The 13,269-nt window shown below is 46.2% G+C and overlaps 1 protein-coding gene and 1 long non-coding RNA gene across 2 annotated transcripts; one reads left to right on the forward strand and one right to left on the reverse strand.

Annotated features, from left to right (window-relative positions):
* Window positions 1–1,632: 1,632 nt before the first annotated feature.
* Window positions 1,633–6,807, reverse strand: LOC139806376 (torsin-1B-like). The gene is made up of 5 exons (XM_071765905.1): window positions 6,569–6,807; window positions 5,948–6,213; window positions 4,188–4,363; window positions 3,399–3,526; window positions 1,633–3,294 (listed from the first exon to the last, which is right to left on the reverse strand). Exons 1-5 carry the CDS (start codon window positions 6,750–6,752, stop codon window positions 3,017–3,019), a joined length of 1,032 nt encoding a protein of 343 aa, XP_071622006.1. The 5' UTR covers window positions 6,753–6,807; the 3' UTR covers window positions 1,633–3,016.
* An 864-nt stretch (window positions 6,808–7,671) lies between these two features.
* LOC139806379 (uncharacterized) lies at window positions 7,672–11,849 on the forward strand. Its single transcript, XR_011730226.1, has 3 exons — window positions 7,672–7,845; window positions 8,606–10,838; window positions 11,171–11,849. It is a non-coding gene; the product is annotated as an uncharacterized lncRNA (long non-coding RNA).
* The last annotated feature ends 1,420 nt before the right edge of the window (window positions 11,850–13,269 follow it).

Genomic DNA, 13,269 nt, shown 5'->3' on the forward strand with positions numbered 1-13,269 from the left:
TAATGACACTTTTTACAGCTTTTATAGAGGTGGATTTTCTAGGTCTGTTTGTGCTGAACAGGTATCATAAAGATGAACTTCTGACCACCCCCATTTTCAGTGGCAGCATCTTGAAGTTTTCTCTGCAAAAAAAGGGTCAGTAAGACTTCAGCTGTCCAGTTCTGCTCTGAGGTTGTGTAATATGCAAATTATCAGTCCTAGAATTTGTCAGTAAATGAACTCTTTGAACTCAGGTATTTATCTGTCCCTTTGACCTCCTGATTATAGCAACTGGCTGGCTAATGGAAATTAGCAGACACAAAAAGGATAAATTTGTACTGTTATCTGATACATTCCAGGGAAGAGAAACAGTTCAGCCAAGCAATCTTGTGGCTTTTCCAGCATTAATTACACTCTCAGTCCTGCTTTATGTGCCATTGCACATTGGTACTAAGTATTTAATTATATCACAGCCCTGGCTGGCTGGAAGCTTCCTCCAGGGGGTGTAGAAATGCTGTTCAAAGGGTGGAGGCTGCCTGTTTATTCAGTCTTTAGACCTTGAAAGCTTCAGAGGTGGCCTAGGAGCATCTTTTTCTGGGTGTAAGAAATGTGTGTTCCTGAAATCACTCCTGGCCTTGCTCCTGGCATTGTTCCTCCCCTTTAGACTGCAGGGTTTCAAAGCTGAGCCCCTCACTCTGCCTTTCTTGCTGTGACCAGGTGATTTGGGCTGTTATTCTTTTTTATAGCCCACTTGAAACTGGATCAGACAACTGATGGGGGAAACAGGTCCTTGGCCAGCTGAGTGGAGCTCAACAGTGAGCCTGGAGTCTTTGTTCTTACCAAAGTCCACTCCAAGCCACAGCTCCTTTAATTCAGCCTCTTCCTGCAGGGAACAGCCCAAGATCTCATTCTGTGCTCATAAAATCAGAGGTTAGGGCTCAACTGCAGTGATGTTTGGAGTGCTGCTTCTGATGGAAAGCAGCAGCCTGGCCCTGGGGGTTCCTCTGCCTGTCACCCAGGGCCAAACCACTGAGCTGTGTGTGTGTGATGAGCAGCACAACCTGCACTCTGGCAGGAGTTCCCCTGTGCTGCAAGGAGGCACATGGTTCACAACAGCCTCAGCAACTGACTGGTGAGTGAGGTGTGAGCTGTGGCCAACAGCTGGACCTCACTTGGATCAAGCTGTTCTTTACACACTGGCTTTTATTGGTTTTTTTTCTTCCAGCATTAGGGAGGCTGCAGATGCTCTGGCCCATGGAGATAAAAGGAAAGGCTTTGCCAGTTAGAGGTGAAGAGCTGCCTTCAGTGACAGCTTCCCAGACACAGCACAGAGGTGAACAAGGTACCTGAGGTTTATTTGTCCTGCAGTGCCTGGCAGGAGGTACCTGTTAATGACCATGAAGTAGAGATAATTAAGGTTTTTTCATAGGTGTTTGGTTCTACTGAGCTGTAATTTAACTGCTGAATGCCTTACTGTGTTGTTGGGTGATTTAACATCCTTTCATATCAACAGGCCACTTAATCTGCTTATCTATTGTCACAAACAAATTTTTAAGAATAAAAACAGCTTAGCAGAAAGCTGCAGTGCAGCTGCCTCACTAGAACTGCACAACCTACTCCTTTCCTATAGCTGAAAATGATAAAACCAAGAGAGAAAAGTGACTTAAGATTTATTCCAGCCGTGGTACAGTAGGAATATTTAGTGTGTCAAAATGGCAGAGTGACTCAAACTGGCTGCAGCATTTACACCTATGAATGAGATGGTTAATTGGCAAAGTGTTATCCAGGAAAAGCATCAGTCCAATGTCCCAAGGTTAATGGGTAGCTCGTGTTTGGCTCTGGAGATTGCATCAGTGTGAAGTTGGCCACCATTTGCCAAATTCCACACAGGGCTGTAAAAGGCAACTTGACACTTTAAATTTAGAGCTTACCATACAAATGCTGAGCTCTCTTGTAATTTGAACTAACATGATATACTCAATAATAGTGTTGAGTTCTAGAGCTTTAAGTACAAAAGGGAGTAGATGCTGCAGCACAAAAATAGCCCAACCCCTCACACCAATTTTAAAAAAACACTACAGCCAACAAGTAACAGGCACTTCAGTCTTGCACTACATACTTTGATGGATAGTAAAAGAGTTAAACTTGCAATACAGTTTTAAAGCCCAGCCTTACCCAGTGGATGAAGGTTAAATCATCTTTCCCAGCTTTTCTAACCCATCATTCACCCTCCCACACAGTCCTTAAAACCCACTACTATAAAACACACTTATCTAGAGAGTTACAGGATTGTTGATTGTTCCCATACTCCCTTCTCTGTGGCCCTCTAGAAAGATCTTTGTATTGCTGTTGCTTACACTTCAGTATAAAAATACACTATTAAAAATAACTTCTGCTATCAAAGGTGAAGATTGCATTACCCACTCCAGATCCCTTGGATGGATCCTTCTGCTTAAGACAAACACCCTGGAGTTACCACACAAATTCACTTAGCCTCCTAAGTCAGAAGAACATTTAAAAAAATATATTTTTCCCCCTCACCCTTTCCCTGCTATTTAGTAACAGATTTCACTGTGCTCCTCATCATGGCTTTCCCTGTGACTGTAGCAGATGTGATTATGATGCCACAGCTCAGACATAAAATTAGAATCATGTCCTTCTGTCCCTGAATAGCTGATGCTTGGCTGTAAAACAAGGATACTTCACAGTCTGCTGCTCTGCTCTGATTTGTGGGGAAAGAGGAGTACTTAATAATCCCAGCACTTGCAGGAATAAACTGGGAGAGGCTGTACCCAATGGTACATATGTGACCCATTCAGAAATTCTCTATATATCAAAATAAGGCTAAAAGAGTAAGATTTGGATACCAGCCACTTCAGAGATGAACAGTGGGATGTTAAATTAAAAGAAAAAAAAACTTAAAAGCCCACACAGCTCACTCTGGTATTTTCAACATAGTCTCTGCAACAGTAAAAAAAAACAACAACTTGAGTGCAAATACACAGAATTCCAAAAGCTCTGGAGACTTGAAGGGTGATCAGCCCTCAGCTTGGTTATTGCTCATGGCAATGTCCTCCTGAATATCCAGCTTGGCCTGGACTGTCTTGCAACCTTTATCAGAGTAGATTTTCTGATCCTTTGGAAAAAATGTCATCTCATCAGCCACTGCTTGAACAATCTTCTCATCAACAGCATGGCCACGGGCTGTCATTTCAGCCCTGACACACATCTTCACATGCTTGTGCTCCAGGGGTAGGAAAGGGACAAAGTAGTCAATGAGGTTCCTGTCAATGAGGCTGCTGTGCCACAGTCCACCTGGGGGAGTTGGGAAAAAGACCAAAAAGAGGGCAGGGTCAAGAGATGAATCCTGGTATTACTAAGTAAAAGGGATTTCCCATTTTCCAGGGAAAATTACTTACTGTTCTTGTTATTGAAGACTCCCACAGACAGCATGGGCTCCAGGTCTTTCAGCTGAATCTCTTCCCTACTCTTTCCACTTGTCCAGAAGTCAAGAGCTGCTTTATTAATTAAGTCACCCCCTGCATTGCTGTTCATAAAAGAAAAATGCATAGTGGTGAACAGAGACAAAAGCTGAGCCAGGATTTTTTTTTTTTTATAGCTGGTTACACATATTGCTAATCCTTATATCAAATAAATCACCAAATCAGAAACCCAAAAGGCAAAATTTTCAGTCTCCAGTTCTTTAAATTGCCCTCAGTGTGTGATGGGCTGACCCTGGCTCTCAGCCAAGCACCTGCACAGCCACTTGCTCGTTCCCTCCCACTTCAGGGGGATGAAAGGGAAAACCAGGAAAAACAAAAGTGAGAAGACTTGTGAGTTGAGATAAAGAGTTTAACGGGTAATGATAAGAGAAAGAAAAACCCAAGGAGGGCTAAAGAAATCCCCCCCCAGTCAGACCAAAGACCCTTGGAAGCTCAAACCTCCATTTTTTGTCTACCTCAGTTTTTATCGCTGAGCAGGACATTATTGAATTATTCACTTAAATACTGAATTTGAGTACTGAATACTCCCCTGGACAGTCCAGCTCAGTTGTGTCCCCTCCCATCTTCTTGCACAACAACCCAACCTCCTCACTGCATGGGAAAGAGGTGGCCTTGATGCAAGCAGCACCCAGCGACAGCCAAAACACCAGCGTGTTATCAACACTGTTTTAATTGACTGAAATGACTGAAATAGCTGCTACAAACCTGAGGAAGATGAAGATGGCTTTCCTGTAGGATACCCCATCCACCTGCTCATAATAGTCTAAGAAGGGCTTGATGGCATCCATGAGGCCTGGGTGCATTTTGTCCATCTCATCAAAAATGAAGACAGAGTAGGGGCAGGCGCTGACGTTGCCCCGAATCCAGTTCTGCAGTTGCTCCTGGAACAAGAAGTTGAAACCCACTGCAGCATTAGGGTCTCTGCAAAGTATTTGGCAGCCTCCAGGAACACCCTTTCAAATATCAGCATCGTGCACTCGCTTTTGCCTGAAGACAGGACCATAAATTCTGTAGCTGATCCTTTTAACGTGTGACACTGGATTTAAAGGTGAATTTTTTTCCTGCTCACAAACAAGACTCTCATTCTTTCTGCTTAGTGTATGGAAAAGGCAGAAAAAATAGGCTGAGAGGGGGAATCTGGGAGAAAACTTTTTTTTTTGTTGTTTTTAAAATACACCAGTGTTTCCTCTTTCATACAGAAACCACATCTATCAGAACATGAGTTTTGGGTATCTTTAAATAATAAAACATGAAGATCAGAATTCTGCAATGTCAGGGAATGAAGTCACTGGAAAAGTCTCTCCTGCAGGCTACACTTTCTCGTTGTGTAGTGCAAGGTGGGTTGACTGGACCCAGCAACCAGGCATCCCAAAAGGATGGGGGAGAAAGGACAAGGAATAAAAATGAGAATAGGGTCAAGATAAAGACAGCTTGGCAGGTGATGGAAAGAGGGAAAACCCAAGAATCATTCACCCCCTGACATTGCAGACCAAGCCAAACCTTTCCCCCCCTTTTTTTTCTTTTTTTCACCCCAGTTTTTATTGCTGGACATCACAGTATATAGTGCAGAGTATCCTTAGGTCAGGAGGCTCTGTCCCAGTTGTGTCCCTCTCCCTATCTCTTGTCCCCTCCAGCCTGCTTCCTACATGTGGGGAGGGCCAGCAAGTTCTGAGGCTGTGTGAGCAGAGCTCAGCAACAGCCACAACACCCACAGGGTACCGAGGTTATCAGCACTGCTTGGGCCACACACACCAAACAAAGCAGGAACCAGAAACCTCCTTTCATCCCAGCCAACCACCCCCTGCAGCTCTAAGGCCAGGATTCTTCCCACCTGTAATCAGCAGATGGCATCAGGATGAGGACAGCACCGGGAAACAACTCACTCTCACTTTGGCTTTCCTGGCGTTTTGGTGCCTTTCACTTTCTGTTCCTATTTCCCTCCCCACCTCTCCGGAGCACCCCGAGTCCTCAGCTCTCAGGAGGACCCCCCCAAACCCCTTCCACCTTGTGTCCCTCCTCACCTTGTACTCCTTGACCTGCTCCTGGTGGGGGAAATGCAGGGTGGACCCCCCAAACCCCTTCCCCTTTGTGTGTCCCTCCTCACCTTGTACTCCTTGACCTGCTCCTGGTGGGGGAAATGCAAGGTGGACCCCCCAAACCCCTTCCCCCTTGTGTCCTTCCTGACCTGCTCCTGGTGGGGGAAATGCAGGGTGGGCCCCCCAAACCCCTTCCCCCTTGTGTCCCTCCTCACCTTGTACTCCTTGACCTGCTCCTGGTGGGGGAAATGCAGGGTGGACCCCCCAAGCCCCTTCCCCCTTGTGTCCCTCCTGATCTGCTCCTGGTGGGGGAAATGCAGGGTGGACCCCCCAAACCCCTTCCCCCTTGTGTCCCTCCTGACCTGCTCCTGATGGGGGAAATGCAGGGTGGGCCCCCCAAACCCCTTCCCCTTGTTTGTCCCTCCTCACCTTGTACTCCTTGACCTGCTCCTGATGGGGGAAATGCAGGGTGGCCAGGAAGAGATGGACGAACTTGCTGCTCAGGCCCGCGGGGTGGACGTGTTCCGCCAGGATCTGACTGAGGAAGTTCTTGCCGGTTCCGGCCCAGCCGTGGAGCGAGAGGGTCAGCGGTTTCTTGGGGCTCGGGTTGGTGTTGAAGCCCGTCACCGCCTTCAGCACCACGTCCTTGGCCAGATGTTGCCCAAAGAGCTTGGCATCCAGCTGTGCCTTCAGCGCTGCGGGCAGAGGGAGAGCTCGGTGTCACACGGCCACCGACGGGGCCGGTTAGTGGCCACGCACCAGATGAGGTGGCCACGGCTGTTGTTAACGTGCCACGGTCACCAATGGGTGACCGCACACCAGGAGAGCACGGCGTGGCTTCTACGCAGCGCCGGTCACTTAGCCACGCACCGGCTGAGCTCAGTGTGGCCACCCATGGGTGCTGGTTACTAGCCAAGCACCCAGCCAGCTCAGCGTGGCCACGGGGCGTGGCACAGCCACCGCCATCCTCACCGGGAGGCTGCCGCGGGGCAGCGATCGGTTACCGGCCGAGGTCCGGGACGGGGCTGCGGGGCCCGGCTCCCCGCGTACCGGCGGCGTTGAGGCGGTGCCCGGCGCCGGGGCAGCACTCCACGTATCTGCAGTAGAAACGGGGGTTGGAGGAGAGGTAACCGGTGAGGGCCGAGGCGACGCCGATGGCCAAGCCCACGCTGAGCGGCTCCAGCGCCGCCAGTCCCGGCAGCAGCAGCCACAGCAGCCCCAGAACCCGCGGCATGGCCGCTCCGCTCCGCGCCCGCTCCCCGCACCGCTTCCCGCACCGCTTCCGCCCGCCCTCGGCTGTGCCCGCCCCGTCCCGCCCGAAGCCGCCGCCGCCATCTTTGTGCAGGGCACAGGGGGTGGTGTTTGCTGACAGGGTGGTGACGTCAGAGGGCGGTGACGTCACAGCGGAGGGGATGGCGTCAGGGGCGCTGCGTGACGGCATAAGCGGAGTGGGAAAGGGAAAGGGGAGAGGGGAAAAGGAAAAAAGGAAAAGGAAAAAGGGAAAGGGGAAAAGGAGGAAAAGGAAAAAGGGAAAAAGAGGAAAAGGAAAAAGGAGGAAAAGGAAAAAGGAAAAAGGAGAAAAGGGGAAAAGGGGAAAAGAGAAAAGGAAAAAGGGGGAAAGGGAAAAGGGAAAAGGAAAAAGGGGAAAGGGAAACAGGGGAAAAGGGAAAAGGGAGCCCTGGAGTCTCATCCTGGCCGTCGTCTCTCGGGGCAGCTCAGACCCCATCTCGCAAGCAAAGTCTTGTGGATTTTTTCTTAATTTTTTTTTTAATTAGTTGGAAACAGAAGTGCTGAGGTACGAACAGGCTGACTCCTGTTCTTCTGATGTCAGAGTGGATCCAAAGAATGTTTATCAGTATGGTGATAGGTGCTACATAAATAAATATAAATATAAATATAAATATAAATATAAATAGAAATAGAAATAGAAATAGAAATAGAAATAGAAATAAATATAAATATAAAATATACGAATTATTATTATGTAAATGTAATTCTAGATACGGCTATAATTATAGATAGATATACAGATATAGATATCTATATATAATATATAGCATAATATAATAATAAAAATAATAAGAATAAAATGTAAAATACACATTATATTATGCTAATATAATAAAAAATAAAATATAATATGTAAACAAATATATAACTAATATAAAGTGATAATATATATAATATATAATATAATAGATTCTATTTATTAGGGCAATGGTAGGACTCGCAGTGCAGTCTCCCCACAGAAGTGAAAAGTTTTTCTCTTCAAAATCCTGTTTTTTGGGAATCTTTCTGTGGCAAGGAAAGCAAACCTCATCACCCAGGTACGTCCCTCTGCTTCCTCCATACCTCCATTGTTGCAGTGCTCTAGCACAGAATTTTCTGTGTATTTATTTATTCAAGAACTCCACCAAAGCCACCTCTGATACGGAGCAGACTGAATCCCTTCAAGGAAGAGTGAAAATGAAGGCAAAAGTGGCTTCCTGGGCTCTTTGGAATAAATATTTGGACTCAGAACTATCTGGATAACAAGCTGCTGGCCAAAGACTTTTCTCTCCAAACCCATCTTTAGAACTGGAGGAGTGAGGGGAAAGAAGAGTAAAAAAATAATATTTCTGCCTCTTTTTTTTTTTTTTTCCCTTCTTTTTTTCTTTTTTCTTTTCTCTTTTTTCTTTTTTTTTCTTTTTTTCTTTTCTCTTTTTTCTTTTTTTTTCTTTTTTCTTTTCTCTTTTTTCTTTTATTTCTTTTTTTCTTTTTCTTTTTTTCTTTTTTTCCTCTTTTTTCTTTTTTTTCTTTTCTCTTTTTTCTTTATTTTCTTTTCTCTTTTTTCTTTTCTTTTTTCTTTTTTCTTTTCTCCTTTTTCTTTTTTTTTCTTTTTTCTTTTCTCTTTTTTCTTTTATTTCTTTTTTTTCTTTTTCTTTTTTTCTTTTTTTCCTCTTTTTTCTTTTTTTTTCTTTTTTCTTTTTTCTTTTTTTCTTTTCTCTTTTTTCTTTTTTTTTCTTTTTTTCCTTTTTCTTCTTTTTTTTTTTTCTTTTTTTTTCTTCCTTTTTTCTTTTTTCTTTTTTCTTTTTTCCTTTTTTCCAGCTGGCTGATCATTAGGGACAACAAATACTTGCAGCCCTCCAGCCATGACAAGGCTGTGAATCAGCAGAGCACCCAAGTGAGGAGCAGACTCATGAATCAGCCTCTTCATGGCATTTATTGGGAACCAAGCAGTTTGTAGGATCCCAGTGGAATTGTGGCTACTGCCCCCTTTAAAGCCCTGGGATGGGATCTTAACATTTTTTCAGACACTTATTCACTCCATGTGCTGAATTCTGGTGAAGTCTTTTTGTGGCATCCAGCATACTCCACATTTAGAGAAAAATGTGCTTCTCTTGCTACGTTTCAGGGGCTGAAGCACCAGCAAAAAGGCTGTTTGCAAGCAGCCAGATCCAGAGCTGCTGGAAAATGAAGTATTGAACCACCTGGAGGTCTCCAGCACGTTGAGGATTGGTTTTGAAATCCGTTGCCCAGCAGAAAAATGAAGCAATATTTGTAACCTCGTGCCAAAGGGAAGGGACACTTCGAGCTGGCAGGTTCAGCAGTTTCTGGTTAGAGGGTTGCATAAACTCTTTTTTTCAGCCCATGCATTAGTTCCCCTCTGGCAGGGTGGAACAATCCCAAGCTGCTTGTTTGAGGGAAATGAAGCAGCAAGTTTTGAACCTCAACCCACCACTAATTGCTCCTCGTTTGACACTGGATTACAGTGAGGGCTGGGATACCACTGGGCTGGCCATCTCCAGAAGATGTGGGATTTATTTCCTAAGCTCTTGGCTTCACCTCCAGAATTTTCCCTCTTTCTGCCAACATCAACCAAGACACCAGCAAGGAAAAAAGCTCCAGCACTGCCACGAGGAGCAGGGGACAGGACCACGTGTGGGATCAGCCCAGAGTTTGCCTTCTGGAGGTTCTGTGGGCAGTAACTCTCATTCCACAACCACCCCCAAGGAGGATGGCATTAAAAAGGAAACCCTCACCACCCAGGGAAGGACCACTGGGGGGTCCCACTGACAACCTGGCTCAGGATGCCCTTGTCACTGCCTTACATGAGAAATTCAGCATTTTCTTCATCTTGCAGCACTTCAGGAGGCTGCACCTGAGCCAGGTGACAGCAGCACATCCCCAGCTCTGAGGGGAACCTGGCTGCATCTTAATCAAGGTGCTAATTGGTCTGGTGATGAACCAAGAACATAAAGATGCTTATTTGGGGCTTAGTTCAGAGTGGGCTGTGCACCCAGCAGCAGAGCCCAAAGGTTTCTGGAGCAGTGGCTGGAGCTCTGCAACTCACAGGATGGCAGAAAGTTTCTTTATTCAAACCAAGTTCTCAGAGCAGATACTTTGTCCTGATAACTTGAGATGTGCCCAAAAAATGTGTTTGTAAAAAGGCAGGACAAAAAAATGTGTTTGCAAAAGAGAAGGACACACTGGAACAGCTTTAATTTTTCTCAGCAAATTTTTTTCTTTTTTCCTTTTTTTTTTTTTTTTTTTTTTTTAAATGTGAAAACCACTTTCAATTCGTTCTCATTTTATTTTTAAAATATCATTGGAAAACCACAGAGCAACCCTATTTAATATACAGACTACACACTCAATTTTGATCTCTCTTGGAAGTGAGTGCCCTGAGCACCTGGGAAGCCTGGTTTGGGTGTTCCATGGTTTTATTCCTGGAGGTTGGCACAGTTCAGACCCTTAGCTCATGATCCCAAGGTAATTTTTCCAGGTGAATCACCTCCAGAGGGGTCTCCTCAAAGCCCCAGGGTTTGCCCTGCCAAGGAGCAGGTCTTGCTGGGCTTTCCATCTGCAAACTCTCTCAGAGGCTGCAGAGAGGAAGGAACTGGCAGGGGTGTTGCAGGTTTTATGTTGAAAACCTCTCCTGAAATCCACCCCAATGCTATTTTTCCAAAGATGGTTAAATACCACTGGGAATTTCCCCCTCAGCTGTCTCCTTGAGGCTGCTCCTCCTCCTCCTCTGCATTTGGCTGGGCTGAGCACTAGAGGGGGTGTCAGACAAAGGTTTCAGGCTGGGTTTGCAGCCCAGAACAACTTTTGCTGAAAACTGAGGAAAAGGGGAAAGAGATCACAAATCTGCAGAGCTGACCACTTGGGTTCTGGAACGTGATTTCTTGGGATGAGACACAGGATTTATGGAGATCAAGAGCCTCACAGGCAATTTCAGCAGGGGACCAGGACCAGGCTGTCGTCTTACAAAGGAAGATGGAGAGTTTGAATAAAGAAATGAGGCTGTTTAGCTGGGATCTGTAGTTTTTTCCTGGCTGTACAGATGAACAACTCCCTGAAAGGAGGTTGGAGCCAGGGGGGGGTTGGGCTCTTTTCCCAGGCAACTCTCAGCAAGACAAGAGGGCACAAGAGGGCTCAAGTTGTGCCAGGGGAGGTTTAGGTTGGACATTAGAAAGAATTTCTTTAGGGAGAGGGTGATCAGGCATTGGAATGGGCTGCCCAGGGAAGGGGTGGATTCTCCATCCCTGGAGATATTTCAAAAGAGCCTGGATGTGGCACTCAGTGCCATGGGCTGGGAACCACGGGGGGAGTGGATCAAGGGTTGGACTTGATGAGCTCTGAGGTCCCTTCCAACCCAGCCAGTTCTAGGATTCTATGAATGAAAGGTGCAGGCAGGATGTGTTGCTCACCTCACAGACTTCAGCAGATATTTCACCATTCATCCCTGGAAAGAGAAATGGATTGTGACTCTGAATTTCTCCTGGAGAAAGGGCAGTCCCAAGTACTGCAAAGAGGGAATTAGTTGCATGTTTTATGGTCCATCCTTCCAAACCTGGCTGGCATGGAGCCTTTTCTGACTCCTGTGTGAAGTAGGAAGAGGAGATGCCCACAGTAATTTTTTTTTTAATTGAGGTTTGAAGTCTTTTCACAAGGTCTCACCAGGCTGGAAAGGAGAGGCAATGCAGCTGGGAGCTGCAAAGTGATAGGCTAAAAACTACAGAGAATTCCCTCATCCATGTAAAAAGAAAGGGGGAGCATGGAACACATCTAGAGATCTTCTCCTTCCCATGTGGGAGGGAGCTGGCATATATTTCCTATACAACAATAGGATGTAGGCTGTCTAACAGGTACCAGATGGGTGTTTAAATAACCTTCAGCTGCAACATGTCATGCTGTTATCTCATTATCCCTTACAAGTTAAATGGGTTCAAGCTGGGCCCAGACATGGATGAGATGTCTAATAGCCCTGGTGAGGCTGACATGGATGGCAATTTCCTAAAGCAGCTGTCTGGAAGCTCCAAGTGGAGCTCAGACCCTGCAAGCCCCAGTCCAGAGTTCAATGCCTTGGTGGCTGTTGTGTTATCCTGATAACCACCTTGTTTTTCCCTTTCCATGCTCTCCTGGGCACAGAACTGGCATCCTGGCATCACGTATTCAGCCCTCCTGAGCAGCACAGGGAGTGGGGATGCTCAGCCAGCAGTGGATCAGCTGGAATCAGTTGCCACAAGCTGAAGGTATGGAAAATATAGGGCAGAGAACTTTCCAAAAGCTTTTGGGGTGCAAAGGGTTGGTCAGGGTGAGGGGCAGTGTTGGTCAGAAGTGGTGTGGGGGGAAGGAGAGGGTCTGGGGGAGGTGGGGGGGATTACAGGAGGAAGGAAGGCGAAGGGTTTGGGGAGTAATGGTATGAACTGGAGATTCTGGGGTGGTTGCAGGGAATAATTTGGTGGGATAAAGCTATGGGGAGGTAGTGGGGTTGGGGTGTGTGCTGTGCAAAGGGGGAGAGAAGTGATGGAGAGGTGGAATACCTCAGGTTAGGGAGGTAAAGAGAAGAAAACCCCAGCAGATTGGCCTCACTCTGCTTTCTGTGTGTTGAAATTTTCTGTCACCCCCCTCCCCACACACACAGTTTGGTTTGTTGGGTCTAAGTCAGCATTCCCAGGACTTTGAGCTCACAGCTCCGTGGCAGGGAGCCCAGAGAATTTGGGATACTGTTGGTTAGCTTGGTGTTCTGGTCAGAAGGCAGCAAACCTCCTAGGTGGCTGCTGAGCCAAAAATCATAATGTTTCCAGCCAGGGGACAGGGTGTCAGGAATCAGTGTTGTAGCCCTGCCTGGAGTTCATGGGAGTACAAGAGGTTTCCCGGTAAGAATTGTCAATGAATCAATGCTTTTCCCAGAAAAAGCCTCTATTTTTGTTGGAGAATGTAGAAAATCCTCAGTATCTCCAAGTGCTTTCTGAAAGAGGTTTGGTTTTACCCAAGGTGCTGGGCTGGCAAGAGGTTTCCAATTGGGGAAGTAGTAGTAGGAGACTCATTTTTCCCTACATTCAGTTTAATTTCCACCTAGCACGTATCTTCATTTATTTTTACCTCCTCTTTTTTTTTTTTTTTTTCTTCTTCTTTTTTTTTTCTTCATTCCTGTCTGTGGTTTGGGTTTGTTTTCTTTCCCTGCTTCTATTCCAGCATCATCTTCCAAGTGCTCCTTATCCTTAACCAGAGAGATGAAGTGCCAGGAAGGGGCTGCCACTGATGTACACTGGGATCTTTTAAGGGTGGGATTGTGGTGGGCTTGATCCAAATACAGAGCTGTGGGAAGGTTCTGAATCACTGACAGCAAAAATAACACCAAAATCTACATTAACATTGAGCAAACATTGTCCAATCCTAACAACACCCAGGGAGGCAAGAGCCTGTCATCCTTCTCTTGCAGGTAGGAAAACTGAGGTTTGCAGATGATTCAAGTTCTTCTT

Source organism: Heliangelus exortis, chromosome 22 (assembly GCF_036169615.1).
Source record: "Heliangelus exortis chromosome 22, bHelExo1.hap1, whole genome shotgun sequence".
Classification (NCBI taxonomy): domain Eukaryota; kingdom Metazoa; phylum Chordata; class Aves; order Apodiformes; family Trochilidae; genus Heliangelus; species Heliangelus exortis.

Coding starts and splice junctions, on each gene's coding strand:
- LOC139806376 (XM_071765905.1), bottom strand. CDS start 6,752: ATGCCGCGGGTTCTGGGGCTGCTGTGGCTGCTGCTGCCGGGACTGGCG. Junction 4,364..5,947: donor AGCAGGTCAAGGAGTACAAG/GTGAGGAGGGAC, acceptor TTCTTGTTCCAG/GAGCAACTGCAGAACTGGAT. Junction 3,295..3,398: donor AGTCTTCAATAACAAGAACA/GTAAGTAATTTT, acceptor CAACTCCCCCAG/GTGGACTGTGGCACAGCAGC.